The 20,753-nt window shown below is 44.2% G+C and overlaps 1 protein-coding gene and 1 long non-coding RNA gene across 2 annotated transcripts in view; one reads left to right on the forward strand and one right to left on the reverse strand.

The window, feature by feature from the left end:
* Positions 1 to 13,971, forward strand: part of DGKE (diacylglycerol kinase epsilon) — a 34,064-nt gene extending 20,093 nt beyond the window's left edge. Inside the window, exons 7-11 of the mRNA XM_044422067.1 lie at positions 1,377 to 1,490; positions 3,542 to 3,613; positions 4,032 to 4,159; positions 5,303 to 5,414; positions 6,773 to 13,971. Of these exons, the coding sequence (XP_044278002.1) occupies positions 1,377 to 1,490; positions 3,542 to 3,613; positions 4,032 to 4,159; positions 5,303 to 5,414; positions 6,773 to 6,964 (618 nt within the window). The 3' untranslated portion in view covers positions 6,965 to 13,971. The remainder of the gene's footprint in view (positions 1 to 1,376; positions 1,491 to 3,541; positions 3,614 to 4,031; positions 4,160 to 5,302; positions 5,415 to 6,772) is intronic.
* LOC123019284 lies at positions 6,863 to 16,925 on the reverse strand. The gene is made up of 3 exons (XR_006413896.1): positions 15,517 to 16,925; positions 9,871 to 9,996; positions 6,863 to 6,931 (listed from the first exon to the last, which is right to left on the reverse strand). It is a non-coding gene; the product is annotated as an uncharacterized LOC123019284 (long non-coding RNA).
* Positions 16,926 to 20,753: the final 3,828 nt, after the last annotated feature.

Here is a 20,753-nt window from a genome sequence, read left to right on the forward strand (position 1 = left end):
ATAAAGCAGGATATAATTCTATCTTAGTCAACAGCTTCTCTTTCTATTCTGGAAACTAATTTTTAAACAGGATGTGTACCACAGGGTCTCATAAATCAGAAATTCTTGTCGCAGGAATGTATTATTTCAGGAGCTTAGAACTTGAACAGCCACTCTGGGGCCTAAACAGCAGGCAGATGAAGTGGCAAGTCTGTGTTTGTGAATTAATACTTCACCCCACAGGTAGGTATTCACACGGTAGAGTGCTCCTCCATTTTTTTGTAAAGTTCTGTGCTCACAGAGAACTAGAATTCAGGGAGAAGGTTAGGTTTGAAACCTTCAGCCTACCTAGTTCAAAAGGTGGGGTACAGTGATTTTGATAATGAAATGGAATATTTTCATGAAAGTCCATTCTACTATGTATGTCTTCACCTGCAGCCTGAAATGGGTCAGTGCAGAGACATGTTTACCATTTTATATGCTGCACCTGCATATGGCTCCCCAAGTCTTTTAATTTCACTTTCCATTCTGTGGGAGAATAAAACCATGAGACATACAAGGAGGTTATAATGCTGTCCTGGTAGAGTTCTGCTGAGATCTCCCAGCATTGCCCAAGTAGTCCTTGCACTGTACTACATAAGCTACAGTGTTAGCTACAGTGTTAGCTGCAGCTGGATTCTGTCTACTTTTCTTTGCAGTAAGTACAGTGGTATCTCAGTTCATGAACTTAATCCGTTCCACGATACTGGTTGCGAACCGAATTGGTTGCAAACCGAATCAAATTTCCCCATAAGGTTCAATCTAAAATAAGGTTAATTCATTCTGAACCATAGTATTTTTTTTAACCACAAAAATAGCAAACAAAGTACAGTCCGGTACAATATGAAGAGAGAGAACACTAACCTTGCTTGATGCAACCTCTGGCATGGAGGACAGGAAGGTGAGTGGGGAGGAGGTTATTGTTTGGAGGGAGAGTCTGTGAACACGATCTCAACTAGAGAAAGCCGCGACCCCATGTCAGAGTGGGGATGATGGCTGCGTTCGTGTTTGTGCAGGGAAGATGGCTGCGTTCGTGTTTGTCACCCGATGCAGAGTTCATGAACAGAAGCAACATTTTGCCGAACTTTCTGTTCACAAACAGAAGCATTCGTGAACCAAGGTATTACTGTACTGCTGTGTTCCATGGAAACTATTTCAAGTACCCATTCTCTAAAGTTATTATTTTAACAACAGCATCATTGTCATTTCTAGTATTTGCACAAAGGTGGTTCATTAAAGAACCCCAACCTTGTATGATAGAACAATGTTTAAATATTTGTTGTTTATACATGCTTTTGTTGTTTAACTTGGTTGCATTAACAGAGAATTTTCATGGTTCTTGTCCCCTCTTTTTGCAGGTCTTCACAATGAACAACTATTTTTCTATAGGCCCAGATGCTCTCATGGCTTTAAACTTTCACACACATCGTGAGAAATCTCCATCTTTATTTTCCAGTAGGATTATTAATAAGGTATGTTGGCCAGATCAAAAGTTTGCTTCCTATCATTGGGTTGGGTCATTATTGGAGAAATATTTTTTCTTTTTTTCCTTAAGTTGCACCTGCTAATTGCAAATGGTTAAGCTGGCTCAGTTAAGTTATGGAGATACCTAATCAATAGTTTGCTCATGTCATATAAAAATCAGCACTGAATTTCAGCCAGTTTAGGAGTAAAGTAGCTGTCAAGCCAGGCTGGAGGGAAATAAGAATTTGAGCTATGTGGTGTGCCAGTTGTCTTCGCGCGCGCGCGCGCGCGTGTGTGTGTTTAATATAGTGAAATCTGAAGCTGTTTTACTTCATGGCACACTGACTTCTAGTCAGAAACCTGGCAAGTGTCTGATCTATAGTTCAAAACCAGTGTTGTGGCAATCATTACAGGCTTATTTCTAGGTAGAGTGTGTGTGGGGGGGAGGGGGGGTAATAAACACTGCAAATGAACTCCTGAACTCCAGGTTTCTCATTCACCTCTTTCCCTGTGGTGCTTTGGTACATTTCAGGCACTGTGGTTTGTAGTAATCATGTAGATCCATTGGGCACAATTCATCAACACAGGTGACAGCTGTGCCCTGGCAATAGTTTGGGGAGAGCAAAATCTTTTCCTAAACATCAAGGCTTTAAAGGTCTGGCCTAAAGCTAAAGTCTAGTAACAGCCAAAACAAAGTGCTGTGGTGATATCTGTACAATCTAAATTTGCCCTTTTCATTAAAATAATTCCTATTGTCAGCCAACTAAAGTTTACCCCTCCCTTTTGTGGCTTTATTTTCAGACGGGATTGGCAGATTGTAGCAGTACCTAGGGATCTGGAATGCAGCTGACATCACATAAGCACTTGTACCCTGGCAAGCTTATAAAAACTAACATTTATGAGTTTCTGTCCAGCCCTTCCTTCAAGATGCTCGGCATGATGCATGTGGTACTTTCACCAGCCACATCATCCTTACAGCATTGCTGTGGCTAGGCTGAGAGATGACGATTGGCCAAAGCCACCCAGTCAGCTACCTGGCTAAAAAGGCGTTTGAAAAAGCGTCTTCGTAGTCCCACTCCAATACTCTACTCACTAGACCATACAGGAATCCTCTGTAATGCAGCTCATTCCTTTTCTGTCTGTCTCAGTTTAAGAGGGTTATTTTATCTTCCCAATGGAACTCGGCTCCTAGCAGAATAGGAGTGATAGATCTAGCATACAACTGTTGGAATTGTTCCAGCAGTAAGCAAATGATGCATGTTGTTTAGTATAGATGAGCCACAAATTAGGAAAATCTGACCAGAAATATCTGCAAAATAACTAGCGATTGTATAGAGTTGGTCCAAAGGCTTTGCTTCCAGAAAATATGACTATAGCTTGAAAGTTTCTAGAATATATAACTATTTTGCCAGTTGCAGAAAGGCTCATGTTTAATCTATAATAATTAATGAAGAAGTCTTTCTGAAAATTTGCATGCATGCTCGGGCTCCTAGGAGTGCAGACCTTAGAATAATTTTGTTTTCAGAACTCTGTTTTATGATTTTAGCTATTATTTATTTTTATCTGCATTTTCTATTTTATTCTGCATCACCATTTATGATTGCTAAGAGCCACCCCGACAGCCTCTGGCTATGGGGTGGCATACAAATGCATTAAATAAATATTAATTTAAATGCGTCCATGAGGTTGAAAGCTGCAGTAACTTCTTCCAGGCATTAGGGACTGAAGCTGGGGAGACCAGTAGGCCAAGTGCTTTTAGACTAAGTCTAGCATATGGTAACTTTTTCGAGGGTATTCTCTTAATATATGTCAATGAACAGTAATCCCATATGAAAGATTTGAAATTCAATGGATTTTTCATGTTGGGTGCTAGAATTTTACAAATTGGAATTGTAAAAGTTTGTGTCAGGTACTTGGCTTTTTCAGAATACAGACGTCTAAGAATGATAAAGTCTTAACATTAAATTGAGATGTAGGTCTGTGACAGGAAAAACATATCCACTGTATCCAAGGTTTTTCTTTCACAAGTCTCCTCTTTCTCACTCTTTTTTTTTTTAAGGCAGTGTATTTTTTCTATGGAACCAAAGATTGCTTAGTGCAGGAATGTAAAGATTTGAACAAAAAGATTGAGGTAAGAGGGTTATGTTTCCTTTTTCATTTCTTTATTTTGCTGTTTGCAAGGTAGCAGAGTCTGAAATGGAATGTAGCTAGAAGCTATTAAATCAGTATTTGCCAGGTGGCAAAATATCAGCTTCCTAAGCAGATGGGAGTCAAAAGCGTATGGTGCACCATTTCAGAGAGGTTAGTGCAGCGGCTGAGACCAAAAAATATTGAAAGTTTTGGTTTGCCCTTGCTCCCTCTTTGTCCCCATTTTCAAGGACATAATAAGCCACAAAATCCAGTTGCCCTGAAGCACTTGGATCTACCCTGTGCTATACAAAATGGCTCCTTGACTTCTTGAGGGACCCCTCTTCAGATGCCCAAAGAGCTAGCTTTGAATCGCATCTTGCCAGTGCAACTTACTAACAGTCTGTTGTATGTCCTTAAAGCTAGAGTTGGATGGAGAGAGAATCGACCTGCCCAGCTTGGAAGGAATCATAGTTCTGAACATTGCCTACTGGGGAGGTGGCTGTAGACTGTGGGAAGGAATGGGAGATGAACCTTATCCTCTGGCAAGGTAAGATGGTGCCTCTTGTATGTAACCTCTGTGCGTTTTGTCAACTGGGGGGTGGTTAATAAGGAAGCAGGACTGATTTGCACTACTGCAACATCATCCATCTGATGCCGCGGCCAGCGTCACAGGGCCCCCTGGCCAAAGGCCCCCACCGGCCCTTCTGCTGTCCGGATTGCTCTGCCGTCCTGGCTTTCTCTTCTCCTGTGGGATGGATGGAGTTTGTCAGATCTCATCCATCCATATCTTGTGGACTGTCTGGTATCTTTTGTCTCATTTTCTGCTCATGGATGGAATTGGATTTTTGTAGGAAATCCTTGTTCTACTTGCATGAATTTGCCTGAGCCTTACTGCGTACTTGGGCAACTGCATTATTCCACATTAGCTAACGAATGCAGAATGTTGCTAATGAGTATTAGTTAGCGTGCATTTTTACAAATCTTCCCAAAAATAAAAAGTACAAATCATTCAGTTTTAGCCTATGGGAGAAAACACATTTTTTGGTTGGTTTTTTTTTCTTCTTCACATTTTTGTACATCAGAAGTTGCATACAGTTCCCAGAAAATTCTGCAACAGCATGGAAACCATGCAGCTTGCAAACAGTCAACTTGCTGCAAAATCCATGGGTTGGATCCATAGAACTCTGAATTCATCTGAATCCATTGTAGTTTTTGCCACATCTTTACTCCTCTGGATTTCTCTCCAAGTCACACTGATGACTCTTTCTTTCCCCCACCCCTTATCAGGTGTCTTGGAGAACAAAATGCAAGTCCTTTTTCTCCCTCCCTCTTGTACTGTGTGACAACAGTGACAGGCCCTTTTGACTGTCTGTTTTCAGAAATAAACTTTCTATCCAGACGCTGGGCACACTGCAGAGCAGAGCAAAGCCCAGGTGCATCCCCACCTTCACTGGCCCCCAGATATGCTGAAGTGCCTCCTCCTCTGCCACTGCCATGCTGTCGTTCGGGGGAGCCGGGCCTGGGCTCTGTAGCCCAGCCTTGTGGTACCACTGGCTCAACTTCTGAAGCAGTGGAAGGAGTTGACTTCTAAAGCTGCTTTCTTGGTCACGGCTGCAGTGCCCTCCTTCTAATATGAAGCCTACTAAATGTGTGTGTTTATTGGTGACGAGCTCCCCTTCTTCTGTCTTAGGCATGGCGATGGGCTGCTGGAAGTTGTTGGAGTCAACGGCTCTTTTCACTGTGCGCAGATTCAAGTGAAGCTGTCAAATCCTGTCCGCCTGGGACAGGCCCATACTGTGAGGGTAAGTAATTCCACCCTGGGCACAGCTGCCTGGCTCTCCACACACCTGGGTGAGCCCACCGGCCCTCAGTCTGGAGCTACAAGAAGCATCCTGGAACAGGGCTGCCGCCTTAATTCACAGTTCATCCCCAAGCCAAATCCTCAGAGACCATCATGAGGACTACAGTCCTGTGGCTGATCCAGCAGATGGTTTAATTGCTGAGGGCCAGAACAGATGAGCTACATCTTGTATGAGGACACTGTATCCCTGTAGTAAGTGTGGGCAGGTGTGCTTTCGAGCTGCAGTTCATTTAACTAATGGCTAGCATTTCTAGGGCCGCTTCTTCTAGAGTGAGCAGCCAGCTGCACCTGGGTTAGTCCACTAACGTTCATGGGACACTGGGAGGGTTACATCCCACTGGGATGCTTCAATTCGTTTTTGAGTGGCATTCTAGGAACCACCAAACCATGTATATGAAGGTTTTCTCTCCGTCACTGACAAGCCTGAGGAATTAATAAACAGAATGCACAATTACAGTAATGTATCTTCTAGCCATAGATTTCTGACCTGCCCTATCTCATGAAGTAGGTACTTGTTTTAATTTTTGTTTTGAAAGAGCTCAACTCATATTGAAAAAGAAAGGAGTAGTAGGGAAACCCAAATCTCCTTCCATTAAGTTTATGTAACCCGCTGCTTTGACCCAGGGACACTTTCTTCAGATACAGATTGGCTCAATATCATGCTGTAACTTTCTTGTCTTGGACAGTCCACTCCCAAATTTACCTTTTTCCTCCACTCAGTTTTCTCTAAGCATAGTTCCGATCCTCCCAAATTTAGTTTTAAATCCCAGAGTAGCTTATGCTTGTCCCTAAGCTTATTTATTAAATGATGTGTGCTGATCTGCTAAAGCATCCTTGGAAATAAGCCCACAAAATGTCTCTTACCTGCTAAAGGCTAGTTGTGTGCAGGTAGATGCTGGCCTCAGGGTAGAGGAAGCACCCCCCCCCCCCGGCTGAGGCTGATTTTTTTTTTAAGCTTTCTTGCAAGAGGGCTGGCAGAGAAGGTTTACTGGCAACCAGCAGCCTCATGTAGGAAGGTGAACGGACTGGCAGAGGACAGGTGATCTTCTCCACTCCTCCTCCACACCCTGCTGCATTTTTCTGTTGGCTGCAAAAGAAGGGGCTTCCTTTCCTCAGCAGCCAGCACAGGAACCAAGCAGGCAGGTGGAGGAGGGATGGAGAGATCTACCCATCCTCTGCCAGTCTGCTCACCTTCCTGCATGGAACTGAGTTGCCTAAAGTTGCTTTGTAATGAGTTTCCTGTGCTTTGGGCTTCACCCGCTCAACAACTGTATGACTTTTCTTTTTTAAACATTCCAGTTGATCTTGAAGACTTCAAAGATGCCGATGCAGGTGGATGGAGAGCCCTGGGCCCAGGGGCCTTGCACTGTTACCATAACTCACAAGACTCATGCACTGATGCTCTATCACTCAGGAGAACAGACAGATGACGATGTGTCCAGCGTATCTGAGCAGGAGCTGGCAAGAGATCAGACCGATGAGGACACATAGGTTTGGGCAAGTTTTGTCAGGCAAAACGGCCGTGGTTTTTGCTGAAAGCCCTTAGCACTAAATATGAAGCCTCCAGCAAACCTCTTAATGCCAGACCATCTCTGTAGTTGCAAACAGCACAGGAGTAATAAAGCCATGCTTTCAGTGATTTAAGCAAGTTAATCCAAGCTTAAATTCAGCAAGCACTTTTGCTTTGGTGTAGAGCATAAAACTGAAGGGGCATGGAAACCTCTCATGATAACTTTAGATCAACAGCTCGGTAGGCTAAATGCCTTCTTCAGCAGGCTCTCAGAGTTTGTGGATAGTTCTGTGAAATAGCTGCCATTGTGTTCATGGTCTTAATAGTGTAGATCTAGTTTTGAAGACTAGCAAAAACCACATGCTGCCCTTTAGGGTCACCTGGTCAGCAACACCGCAGTGGCTCCTTTGCTCTCTCTTTTCCTCGCAAATTCCCTCTTGCCCATTTTGTTTCTGGCGCTAACTCTGGTATAGCATTATGTCATCTGCGGTATTATTGCCACCCACGGCTAGCTATGAAAATGAAAGGGAGTGTGAAATTTACATAGAAGAAGAGAAGGGTACACAAACCCACAGGAGATCCCCACTGGGTCAGACACAGACAAAATATCAAGCCATGGTGCTTTTCTGCTATTATTGATCTGTAGTGTTGTCTGAATCTAGTCATGGTATTTCGGCATTGGTCTTTAGACACTGTGATGAGAAACAACTGTTTGTTCTATGGTTTCTCCATACCATTATGGCTTGTTACATTGTCTGAACCCAGAACCATGGTTTCCACAGTCCTGGCATGCAGGTACAACAGAATCCCCTGGAAAGAGCAACAACTACAGGATCCACTCCAGCCATCCAGACTTGTATGTTTAGACCAATGAGGAAGATAGGAAATCATCCACCTTAAGATTGAATTTCTGGTGTGGTGGCTGAAGGGATACGTGTCAGTAGCAGAAGGCTTGAGCAGGGAGGATGGAAACTGCAATAACATAGAAATGACTGAATTGTCTATTGGGTTAAAAAAAAAAAAAGGTGAACCATGGTAACTATGCAGGATCACTTGTGTCATGTAAACCTAGCCAATATCTGTACCAGATCATGGGCAACTTCACTTTGAGCAGAATTGCACTGAATGCTACTAGATCTTATTGAGGATGCAAAATTCTGCATATCACAGCAGTGTATATGTTTACCACCCTAGGTGCTCAACAGAGAGGTCTAGAGTTGTATGTTTCTCAGCTGGCCAGTCCAGGCCCAGTATTTCTGTTATGTTCTGGTTTTTATGGAAAAGTGTTTGTGGTTCTCCAGTATATGTATCTTCTTCCTCCTTGATTAAAATAGCATTTTTGATTCCCGGGTCTGGGATATGGCAGACAATAGCTATGAACACTCTAGATTAAGGCAGGCAACTGTGTGCCCCCAAACACCTTTTGGGTGTTCACTGAGACACCCTCATCATCCTAATCTTGACATAACAGAATGTTTTTAATATATTCTTGCTGGCAGCTGGGATTGCCTTGTAGTTGATTGGGAGCTTCTAGATCCCAGCTTCTGCCATTTTAATTTCCTGTGGATGCTTCTGGGCAGTTTACTTTTTCTTTGGGACTTCTCCATGCTTACCTATGGCAGCCGTGTTATGGTTATTCTTAATTTCTTAAATTTCCAAACTGGCCCAAAAGGTTGCCTGCCCTTGTTCTAGATAAAATATTGTTCGGACTAACATAGACCTTTTACGTATACATGATGTAGATGTGATATGTTGTCCCAACTCTGCCCCCTACAGAGTAACCTTACATACATTCCTGAAAAATAGCAGTTTGCAAAATACAGTAACGAAGTATTACTAGTGATTTGACCATCCTTGGGATTGGAAAGAAATGGAGTTGAATGCCAGTATCAGAGAACTTCCAAACTTTAGATGATACACTGATTCTGCTCACATGTTCAACGTTGAAGCAGCAAATGAGAATTTCATGAGCTATCTCTGAATTGGATTGCGAGTTTTCATTTTGTGAAAGGAAGGGCTCCTTCTGTTTGTGGAAGGGGGTTGCAGTTTAGCAGAGGTTCTTGCTAGAAGAAAGTGTGGGGAGGAAGCAATTTCTACAAATTCTCCCTTCAACTCCACCACACATCCATCGCCCTCATATTCCAGGGGTCCCCCAGTTATTCAGAGCTGCTTTTCAGGGGACTAGATGGTGGAGAAGGTACTGGTATCTGCCAGTTTATGACCAGAACTCTGTTCTTGGGAGCTCTTGATCTAAGCCTATGTAACATAAGCATGCTTTAATTACATATGTCTGTCTGTCTGGTGTTTGTGGGAGTCCTTGGGTACAGTCTTGGGGTACTGTCTATCAGGAGTAGGTAGTAGATAAATCTACTAGATAGTAAATAGATGTCAAAGGTGGCATGCCTGCATACACCAAATGCTGAGTAGCTTGGGCAGGAAGAGATCTTGTACCCATCCTACTTGGGGGGATGCTGTGGGCAGCTAGTTTGCCACCATGTGAATGGAGTGCTGGACTGGTTGGACCTTGGGTCTGATCCAGCCTGGTGGTTCTTATGTTCTTAGGCATTTCCACGTACAAGTTGCACTGAAATGAACAAGGATAGCATTCCTTTTTTTAGGTGAAATGTATATAGGACACATCCCTGGCAGATTAAGCTCTTAGTCATTACACTGAATTATTATTGTCACTTTAGGAAGCATTTGCAAAGCCCTTTTGGTGTGTGTGCATATCTAACTTGGTTCTGATACAGGTTATCAGCTGGGTTGGTATAATTTCAAGTTCTTGGTGTTTACATTGACAGAAGAGTCAGTGGGACCATATTCTGACATGGACTTGCTGATTGTGCTTTGTTGTTCCCTCAAGTTTGTGTTAATATCAGATCATTACCTTGGAGGTGGCGCTATCTGCTCACTTTTGTTCTTCCATTATCTCAAGTGCTTCATTACAGCAGATCTGCTAGAAAAATTCCTGCTTGGGGTTGCTTTCTGTGCAATCCTAGTCGCTTTCATATAGCTGTCAAGGGAACAAGTAAAGCAGCAATTACTTTCTGTAGAATTAATTGTAGCACCCTCTAGTTCTGGGTGATACATTTTTCAGTACAGGGATCTTTTATATAGTGGGAGGCGGTAAGCAGACCCACCTCCCCTGTGTAATGCTCTGTGTGTGTGTGGGTGTGCGTGCGCATGCGCCTATGCCTGAATCTCCCAAATGCAATCTCTGCTGTCTTCTTCTTTTCCACCATGTTTCAAGGAAGAGGAATAGGCTGGTTTACATATAATGCCACACTGTGGTCCCTGAAAGGAGCCTGCGCACAGTCTCAGGCTGGTGTACAACTGCCCACTCCCTAAGGGGTGGGAGAAGGACTTTACTAGCATTAAGTTGCAATGTCAAGAGAGCCCTGGCTAGTTTTTGGGTGTGCACTAGATCGTGCGGTTTGCAACAAACCCTGCTTTGTTTGCAGCACTTGCATCTTCCAGTGCACAGCGAAAAGCTTCAGGCTGATAAGTATATAAAACATGTCCTTGTGTGTGTATTCTTATTTATTTCTATATTTATTTCAATATATTAAACACTGTCCTTCATTTTGAAATGCTAGGATAGTGTATAGAATCCAATAAAGCCACCCTTTTGCTTGTCACAATAGGTGTGTACTTCTGTAAATGTGCTGCAGAAAAAATTCTGAACAGGAAATAGCTGCTTAATTATTAAAACTCTGTTTAAACAGTAGTTGAAATGCTAAGGATTAGAAAGCTCCCCCAGTACTACAGTCAAACAATTGTCCAACAGGGGGTGCTCAGCTGCTGATTTCCAGCTACTTGCTCTTTAATTAACCTCATCCCACTCTGTAGTTTACATTACGGTCAAATTTGTAAGTGTTTCCTGAATGCTTTTTTTCTGACTTTATGTTTAGCTGAAAGGAACTAGGCTTCAGATCAGTTTGTAAAGATATCGGCTTCTTTGCAAAAGTTCTTATTGAAGTTTTGATTAAACGATTTGTATTGTCTCTGTGGCCGGTCAGTGTCCATTTCTCATACCCCCGTTTTCCTTGGGGCAGGTTTGGTTACTTATAGAAGCAGCTGGAAGGAGCCCCCCCCATCATGACTACTCCCCTTGACAGGTTATTGCGTTGTACCAGACCCTGTCCATTCCTTCTAGCATCTGTTAGTGAAGTAGTGGATCTGTGTGCCCGTGCGCTCTAGGCCACCACCGTTGCTGAACGGGGCAGGTGCCACTTGGAAACTCTGGTGGCTTTTGGTGAGCATAATAGGTAGGTTTGGCTCTCGGCTGCTAACCTCAGACTGTCAGTGAAAGCTTGAACCACAACTCCACGCAAGCTGCACTGGGGCAAGCAGATCGCCGCCCTTGCTGCACTCATAATATGGCAGGAGAGAGCTGTCCTGGAGGTGGCAAAATCGTCAACTTGTGCGTAACAACGCTGCAGCCAGGCACCCTCCTCTTTGTGATCTCAGATGACAGATCTGAGCTTGCTATTTTACTTCAGTAACCGGCATGGGAAAAAACAAGCAAAGTTCAACCTTTCCCACCTCTTCCCTACCCCAGCTACTTAGCTAAAGAAAAATCAAGTCTCTTGGTGGCTCTTTTTCCATGCTTTTAACTAATGTCAACTTCCCATTAGCCTTTAGCCAATCCAAGGGTGCAGTAAGTTCAGAATCGCTGCTCTCAGGTGAATGGGACTTTATGAACTAAGCTTTTAATCATGGAGAGGAGTCAGAACACAGAGACATGCATCCAGTCTTCTCTGAATCCCATTGCTTGCTTTATTTATTTATTTAAAGGGCTTTTCTTGTGTGAACCACTTGGTTATTAAAATAAAGTTCTGAAGCACTGAAGTTTGAAATCCAGATGCTGTTCAGGTCTCTTCTTTTTAGAATAATTGGCATGACATGGAATGCTTCTTAGTGTAGTTAGGAGAACTTAAGCCAATATGTGTATGTTTTGCCTAAGTTTTTGTTTTAACTTAGATTCATACTTGTATATGAACGCTTAGCATTGCTCTTTGTTCACTCCCCCATTCCCACATCCCTTCAAGTAGTGTTTAATCTTGTATAAAATTGTGCTTGCTCCATCAGTCTGCCCTATTCACATCAGTCAAGTAGGAAAGCTATGGGGAAAACGGCAAGAACAGAGGATTCTGTTAAAAGTGGACCTGTCAGATGCAAATTTTCATGGCACTGCTAAGCTCCCAGAAGTCACTCATAATTTCTGGATATCAGGCTGATAGTTCGTTTGTCACTGGGGATTTGTGACTTGAAGCATGAAAAAAATCTGCCGCAGTCAAAACCCACAGAACAGAGTTTATACTTGGGAGAACTTGCAGAGCTGCTCTCTCATCCAGAGGTGGCGCTCTAGTGCACACTCACAGCTGCTGTACACATACAGTCCCCATTCGTTTTTGTGGAGGAGCCTGTCTCCGAGCACAACAATGTGCCTGCAGAGAGGTCCCCTCTGCAGAAACAAATGGGAAAACTGTTGCCTCTAAGGAGACCGGCTGTGCGCTTTGGAGCCTCTGCCCCAGTACAGACTTTCTGGATTGGGAAGATACTCATCTTCCTGCACTGAAGAATATGATACGTTTAACTTGTGGGAATAATAGTGAGCTTGTATGGTGCGATTAAAGGTAGAGTTTGGTGTTGCATGAGAACTTCCTCCTTCCTCCCCCTCTGTAACATATAGCCCTGTTGGCCATGTGCATTGCATCGGGCATTGCCTGGCACTGCCTGCTGCGAGCAGGAAAGCCCTCAGCATAATGGTACAAAAGACGAGGAGGCGGGCATTCCAGAGTAGTCAAGGTGAGGGGACCATGGCACAGAGCTGCTGTTTTCCATGGCAGCCCTGTGGGTTCTGTGATGGTGAGTTTCACCCTTCACACTGTTCTGTGGTGTGCATCACTGTCAGCTGAGACAACAATGATGTGATTGTTTGGAGTGAAAACTCTTCTGCCTTGTAGTTCCCTACTGCAAATGAGATCTGTTTCTTCTTCAGGACAAGCTCCGCATCTTTCTCAGGTATCTTTTTGTAAATATTCACGTTGCTTGAAGTATCTGTATTCTAGGATGTATGTATTTCCGGATACACGCTTTTGTTAGTTGTCTTTAAATTCTCATCCACTGCCCAGAAACCGAAAAGAGGAATCCACTTTGGGGACGACTCCTAAAGGCAGAACACTAAGGGCAGCTTTACTGCCCAGGATGACTGCCAGCCTGAGTGAAGGGCTGTTCTTCTTCTCTGCTTTGCTGTTCTGCAGGAGTCTGCCCAGAGGTCCAGAGAAGCAACACCGGAGTGGTGTTGATCTTGGAATGCACGTGGCCCATTCCTTGTCTGAAAGCATTCCTACATTTTAAGAAACGCTTGCATATCCGAGAAAGGGCTAGGGTTGGATTTATTTTCATTCTAGCACATCTTGCTTCTTCAAGTAAGAGTTCTGGTCTGATCTTGTCACAAGCACTCTGCGATGACAGTTCCCATAAGGACCTGTCCCAAAATACTAGTGCGTTTGAATTTGATCCAGATCTCACCAGCGCAAATGCTTTTAATGTTTCCATATGTGTCAGCCAGGGTCTGGAGTTTAAGATGATTATTCCAAAGATTAATCATCGTTCATTCAGAAATCCTAGATCGTTGCTTGTAGGAGCATGTGGGGCCAGCAGCAGTTTAGGATGCTGTGGAAATGCTGTTTCTGTGACTCATGTGGGAACCTTAGCCGTGGCAACTCTGATTGCCATGTTGGGGTGCATTTTTCTGAGGAGGCATAGAAATGTGGAGTTGGGAGGAGAGATGTTTTCCCAGACAGAGGTACCAATTCACACAAATTATACCTTGCAAGGAATGTCTGCTTTTGTCTCTGTAAGATTTTAACTGAAGGAAAAGGTGTGGATTTGAATCCATGTGGTCTGCTCTTATGCAGGGGCAGTAATCTGAATGCTTGTCTGTTCCCATAAGCTGTAATAAAATAAGACTGGCACCTGATGTTTCTGTCCTTTTTGTTTTATATAACAAGGTCATAGGTTATTTTTAATTCTGATTATTTTACCTCATTTATGCCACCTACATTTCCAAAAATAGCACTGAGTCCAGTAGAACTAGGCCAAATTGATTCTTCGGGAAAGACAGCAACCACATCCAACGCTGGCCTTACTCCGCTATCTGGATCATCAAGTTTTCCCCACCCGCGGAACTTCCAGCTTAGTTCACTGGCCTTCACCTATCCCAAAACTGCCTCCAGACACAGTTTTCACAGCCTTCTTGAGACCAACTGAAGGTACCAAGAGGTAGAACTAAATGTCACCTCTGGGTGCTTTTTCCCAGATGCTGGAAGAATCTTTTTTTGCATCTGATGATTCTTTCATCCAGCCCCAGCCGCTGCCCCAGACCAATTAGGTGGGCCAGATGACACAAGCAAAGGTCAGGCCCTGCTGCCATGTGATATCCAGAGCACTGCACCTCACGACACAAAGATGGAGGCATGTCTGGCACACACCCCATCCTGCTTGGGGTGCATGGAAGGACTTGGCTGCACTTGGAGGGGTGGCACCACTAAAATATGCACTGCTCATTTTAGGATGGTGTGTTTTTTAAAAAAATTACATTTTGTATTATTAATCCGTCCCGAGACTTCAGTAATGGGACGGTCTACAAACATTTTAAACAAACAAACAAACAAATAATAGATTTGGGGCTTGTGCACTTTCCTCGCCTCTCCAGCACTGTTACGAGGAATTAATAAGCATTCAGTTCTGTTTTTAACTAACTTCAGCTTGTCATTAAGACTGAACTGGGACAAACTCAACGGTGGTTTGTCCAAACAAAGCAACTTCAGAGTAGAGGTTTATCATCCCATCTTGTTTAGCTAAACCATGGTTAAAGAACTAGCCTTAGTTTCTTGTCGATACATCAAAACAAACTCTGGGTAGTTCAAAAAAGTGGATACTTCTGGTCTGCTTGTGACTGAGCCAGAGGATCAGAGGTAGGACACGCTCATGAGCATGATGCTCGACTATGCTGCAGTGTGCTGTTCACACCAAATCACGGGCCTGCAATTTGTACGATCATGACAGCTATGGAAAGGCAAACTGTGATTGCACAAAGCGTGTGGCCACATGGGCTGTTACCCCACCCATTCAGGCAGCACCACCTCTGTGTGAGCCCCTGTTGCGGCTGCCAGTCCAGCATCACCAGCCGTATTTCCCAGAGGGCAGCTTTCTCCAACCTGGCGTGCTCTGGATGCGTGGAACTGCTAATTGCCCCATTGGAAAAGGTTGCTATAGGTGGCTGCACAGGTGGGGGGTGGATGGGAGGGTGAGTGTCTGAACCAGCCTGGCCTCTGAAAAGCATTTTCAAATATAACCCTTCCACCCTTTCAAAGCAGAATCGTGTGTTTGCCCTTCTCATGTGCACAGGTCTTGAGCTGGGAAAGTGTCCCACCAACACTTCCATGTGGCATGAACAAATCCTTTAACAGGGTTGTGGAATCGCTGGTGGTAGGATAGAAGTTCAGAGATCGTCCCTCAGTACCTTCTGATGGCACCAGATGGGCTGGTTCTGCGTGCGGGGGACCCGGGGGCTGAATGACTCCTTCCAGGGGGTCACTTCATCATGGTGTCAACATCCTTCCAACATCCTTTCCTTTCTGCTTCCCTGACTGACTCTACACAAAAGAAGAGCATCAGCATTTCAGAGCCTGATATTGTGTCCGTGATCAGACCTTTTAAAAGACTATTTGCATGTAGCTTTTGATTACAGAGTGAGGTCGGGTCAGTTACATTCAGCCTGCATTTTGCTCAGGCCAACAGCGTAATTGTCTCAACCCAACTGTGGAGATCATTACGCTGCCATTGTTAGCATGGGATTTTGGACGAGTTTTCCCCTTCTTTGCCAGCAACTGCAGAATTATTGTCATGCAACATATTACACTGATCTCAGAGTTTGCCATAAGAGAAACACAAGGTTTTCCCCTCTTCAGCTGCTTGGCCTTACAATACTTTTATTGACTCAGACAATGTTATTTATTTCCTATCATTTGTAGACTGCTTTTCTAGTTGCTGTTGCTTCTTCATCATGTGTAGAGAATCCTGCTTTCCCATTGCGTGTGAACTTAGCCTTTGCACAGGAAGAAAACACTTAGACTGTCCCGTGAAAATTGTAAGATCTGCTACAATTCATATATTCTGGAAGCTGTAGCAAAAGGTCTCATAGATTACCTGGACGACACACTTTTACTGCCTCTGAGAAATGAGAGCATAGGGTTAGAACCTGGTGAAAGGAAGTTATCATTAGACTGATTATTCAAGGAAACTGCAGCTCTTCCAGTCTACCAGTTATGTTCATCTTCTTTGCCATCAGCTGAATTGTGCTCCTCAATAAACGCTATCTCAATTCTTCTCTGTTGAGTGGGAAATCCTTTGGTCATGACAAGCCACTTGTTTTTGACCAAGGAGAAAAGAAAACCCAACCTTAAAGGGAAGGCTCGCAGAGATGATTAAAAGATTATGGATTAGCCAAAGCACGGCTGAACTCTCCCCAATGGTCTTAATGCACAGACTGTGCTTCAGCATGTGTTGACAACAACCAAACCTTAGTCTGTGTTCATACTGTCCCATGCTGGTCTCTACTAAGAAGCAACTGTCTGTGCCATCTGTTGATTTTACGTAGCATCGCCTGAAGGATGCTGTAAGGCTCCTTTCTTACTAGTTGCTGCTAATTCTTCCTCCCATTCAAGCCTGTAGGCCAGTCCTCAGCAGTTCTGAAGTATTCTGTTGATGAGGTTGCCATTGTCCCAGAGGTGTGAAAACATCTTATGGGGTATGCTTTGTGTTCCTATTTCAGACATTTCTAATTAGAACTGTGTCTTGAGCAATGCACACACAAATGCATAAGTTTCTTGATCATGTGAAAGATTTCTTGAGTCTCAGTCCAGCGCTCTTAACCCCTATACCACACTGGCTTACCATGTTGTGTGAACATGGCAAGGAAGGCTTATGTGAGGGTTAAAGAACCCGTGCATAACCCATGAACTGTTTTACTCAGGCATAAGACATCCATTCTGAGTTTACATGACATGATAAACCACATTGACCATCTACTGTAGCTCAAATGTTCAAAAGGGCAATCCACACATGCCAGAATCCAACACAGCATTAATAGTGGGCTGCAGTAGTAGCACAAAACCAGTTGTTAATAATGGGATGGCCCTTTAGGAGAACAACAACAACATCCAACAACAACAACAACCTTCACATTCTTAGGAGCACCAGTTCTGTTTCTTTTAAAGCACCTGATCCAAGCTAATGGTTTGGGAAGCTCTGGATGAGGGCTATTCCAGATGTATAATTCCAAAATTAAAGCACATGCAAGATTTCTCAGAGAATTCTTCTGTTTTAAAGACAGTTGGGGTGAATGATGTGATCCAGGAGCGTTCCATTTCCCCAGCTTCCTTCCTTCTCAACAACCCTGGGATGCCCCTTTCCCTCCTATTTTGTGATTTATAGCTGTGTAGGGATGCATTCCAGCAAGTCACGTTGACTGAATATGGCCATCTTACTTGATTTGTGCTCTGTGTTTAACATTAGATGGCCTTAAAAAGTGCAGCAGGTGGGTCACATCTGGGAGGCTACGACGGCCTATAAACTGACTTGGCAAGTGCAGCACACAGGAATCCCAATTTTAAGGAAGATATTCTACCATGATGGTATCCATCAATCCTGGTCCTGAACCCCTTCAAACGTTTGCTCAAATTCCAACCCAGCACAGCTGCCTATATTTTTTTCTAATACACAGACATGTACAAAATAACGCGCACTCGCACTCATTGCATACACTATAGAGCCCCTTCTCTCACTCAACAGTGAGCTTCGTCGTGGGCTGCTTCACTCCTGGGGTTCCAACAAGCATCTTGGTGCAAGACTAAGAATCGGAATACGTGGAGTTCATTGCTTCTGTGACAACCTCGTCCTATCATCATGCATGTTCTCCTTTCTGGGTCCCAACTTTATTTCAAAATGCAACCTCACGAAGGGGAAAAGAGCCTCTTTCTGAGCCAAAAGGTAACGTCCAGCTGCCTGAAACGCCGCGCTTGGGGCCGAGAGCAACAGGCAAGCTTGAGCAGCCACTCCCATCCCTCCGTGCAGCTGTGGACAATGTGAGAACATTCTGTTGGCAACGAGGTAACAGATGGCCTTAAAGTCTCGCTGCCCATGAGCCTCGTCTTATGGAGCGGGGGGCAAACAATAGCGCACAGAGCTGAGCATGTGCCACCCAACGGTGCACGCAGCCATTGTCGCTGTCCAAGTGCAAAATCCCAATTCCACGCTTAAAGGCGGCCCAAAAGGAGCCTCGCTTCCCCGGACCTGCAAAAGAGCAGCTCCCCATGTTGCACATTGAAACCAGGGAAGGGCAATGCATATAGAAATCTAATTATTGGCAAGCACAGAGCGAGCTTTTAGCATGATAATCACATGGCCCCTGGTGCTTTCTTGTGCACAGACCCCTGAAAGGTGATGCTGAAAGCAAAAGTTAAAGCCATTGAATTTCCATCAATCATTCAATGTTCGCTTTGATTGCGCTGACAAGATCCTGTTTTGTTGCCTCTTAAAGTGCAGTGAGAAACTCTTATTAATCACTTTAAGATATTTTTTATTTTAAGACAAAAGGAGGTTGTCTCCTCATTAGCCAGTCAGAGACAGAAGGGCTGAGAATAGAGCTTTGTGGAGCGAGATGGGCTCCAGCGCACGATGCGTTCGCTCAGGAACAGCTTCTCCGTGCACCAGTGTGGTCCTGCAGATGTCAACACCGTACAATAATTTCAAGAACAGAGGCTGATTTGCTGGGTATCATCCCAATTTTGTTCCCAGATGTGAACATCAAAGCCAGAAGACAAATGTGCCACATTTGTCATGATTCCTTCCTGCAACAGGACTCAGTAGTGGCTAAACTCCATGCTACTACTTAGACCAAAAATAGGGAACTCTTTTGGCTGAACTGGTCCCAAGCCGAATGTGTGGGGGCCACACACTAACAAGGGGGCAGCCACTGCTGGCATGCCCCCTCTCCACTCCCACACATTCAGTCTGTCTGTCCATCCGAGTTGGCTTCTCTTGCACCTCAGTGTGCGCACACACACCATTTGCGAGTCTTGGTCCTGGGCAAAGATTTTTCTCCCTGGCCGTGAGAATGTCCATTCGCTCCGTTCCATGATTCAAAGTCACTCCTCCACTGGCTCCGAAAGGCTTAGGGACAGCACCTTGCTCATCTCAACGGACCCCGTGCAAAAGTGCACCATGTTCTTGTGTGCTTCTGCACGAACAGCACTAGAAGATGGTCTGACTGAGCAAACACTAGAAATCCAGTGTAGGAGTGCAGTCCCGAAGGGGGTAGCAGTCAGTTCTGAAGGGCAGGCCTCCCGACATGGAAAATCCTCATGATCACACTCAGTGGCAGAGTCCTAAAATTCAGGCAGCTCTTTCTTAAAGACTAAGTCTGGGGGTCTAGCCAGAAGCTAACAGAAGCAGGGAGTTCAGACAACATAATGATGTTTCAACAACAGCTCTCAATTCAACAAGAGTCCCACACTCAGTTGTTGAGTATGGGTTTCCATGTTGTCTGAACAACTCAGTGTTCACAACCCAATGACAAGCAATGGGCTTTCTTCAAAGATTATTTGTGGTTCGCAAACCATGGTTTGTTAGTGCAGTTGTTTCAACCAATACAATAGCAGTAACCCACACTCAGCCCTACTCAATGCTCGAGTATAACTTACTGTGTTGTCTCCCTGCTCCAGGACTGGCCTAAGATGCTTCACTGCCTGACAGCTCAGCACCTCCTTCATTCCATGTACAAAATGTGATAAAATAAATAAATAGCCGGGTACTACCTTACACAACTGGCTGTTGGCAGTGGGACAACACAATGTACAAAGTAATCTGACCCCATCATCGATTTTCAGTGAAATCTTGTCAAAAGTGCTTTCGCATGGGTTGAATGCACATAATCATCTCTCGGTTCTAGTATCAAAATGGCATAAGTCTCTTGTTTATCAACAACATCTCTTATGATTTAAAACTATTTCAGCCTGGTTACTGAAATGTTCCTACAAGGGGCATTTGCAGCAAATGTTTTCCTACTCTTTCATGATTTTGGTTGGTAGGGCATATATATTTTATAAAAGGAATAAAGGAGCTTAATATTGGCAGATGGTGTCCTTTTCAGTCCCACACTGATTTCAGTGGAAGAGACTCACTTTACGACTAAAACGTAACCATAGGGGGCTACAAATTTGATCAGAGCAGTAGAGGGGTGAAAGCATTTAACCTCATTCCCACAGGCAATTTTTCTGGCCAAAATAATCCTCCTCAGACAGTCCACCCATAAAGGTTGCGGGGAGAGGGGAAAGGGACAAACGGCTTGGGAGAAAGGGCTAAGCAAGGCTGCATTTCAGTTTGTTTGCTTTTCGAGAGAGACGGTTCACAGACCTTCAGGGTTACGTCTAGTTTAGCCTTGGAACCTCTCCTTAAAATCATTGAGGCTTACACATACCCAAGAGTTGCACTCATGTGAGAATATAATGCACGTGACGCAAAAAACTGTCGACAAAGTTTTTAACATCGAATGCAACTGTTGACAGTGTAGGTTCGATGCTCCTATTGCAGACGTGGGAAAACCAACGCAGCCGCACACCCACCTCGGATTGCAGTTGGCAAAGAGGTGCAAACAGCAGGTGTGGCATCTAGTATTAAGTACACAATTGGGACTCGCAG

The sequence above is a fragment of the Varanus komodoensis genome, unplaced genomic scaffold (genome assembly GCF_004798865.1).
Source record: "Varanus komodoensis strain SLA01 unplaced genomic scaffold, ASM479886v1 scaffold12, whole genome shotgun sequence".
In the NCBI taxonomy this organism is placed as follows: Eukaryota; Metazoa; Chordata; class Lepidosauria; order Squamata; family Varanidae; genus Varanus; species Varanus komodoensis.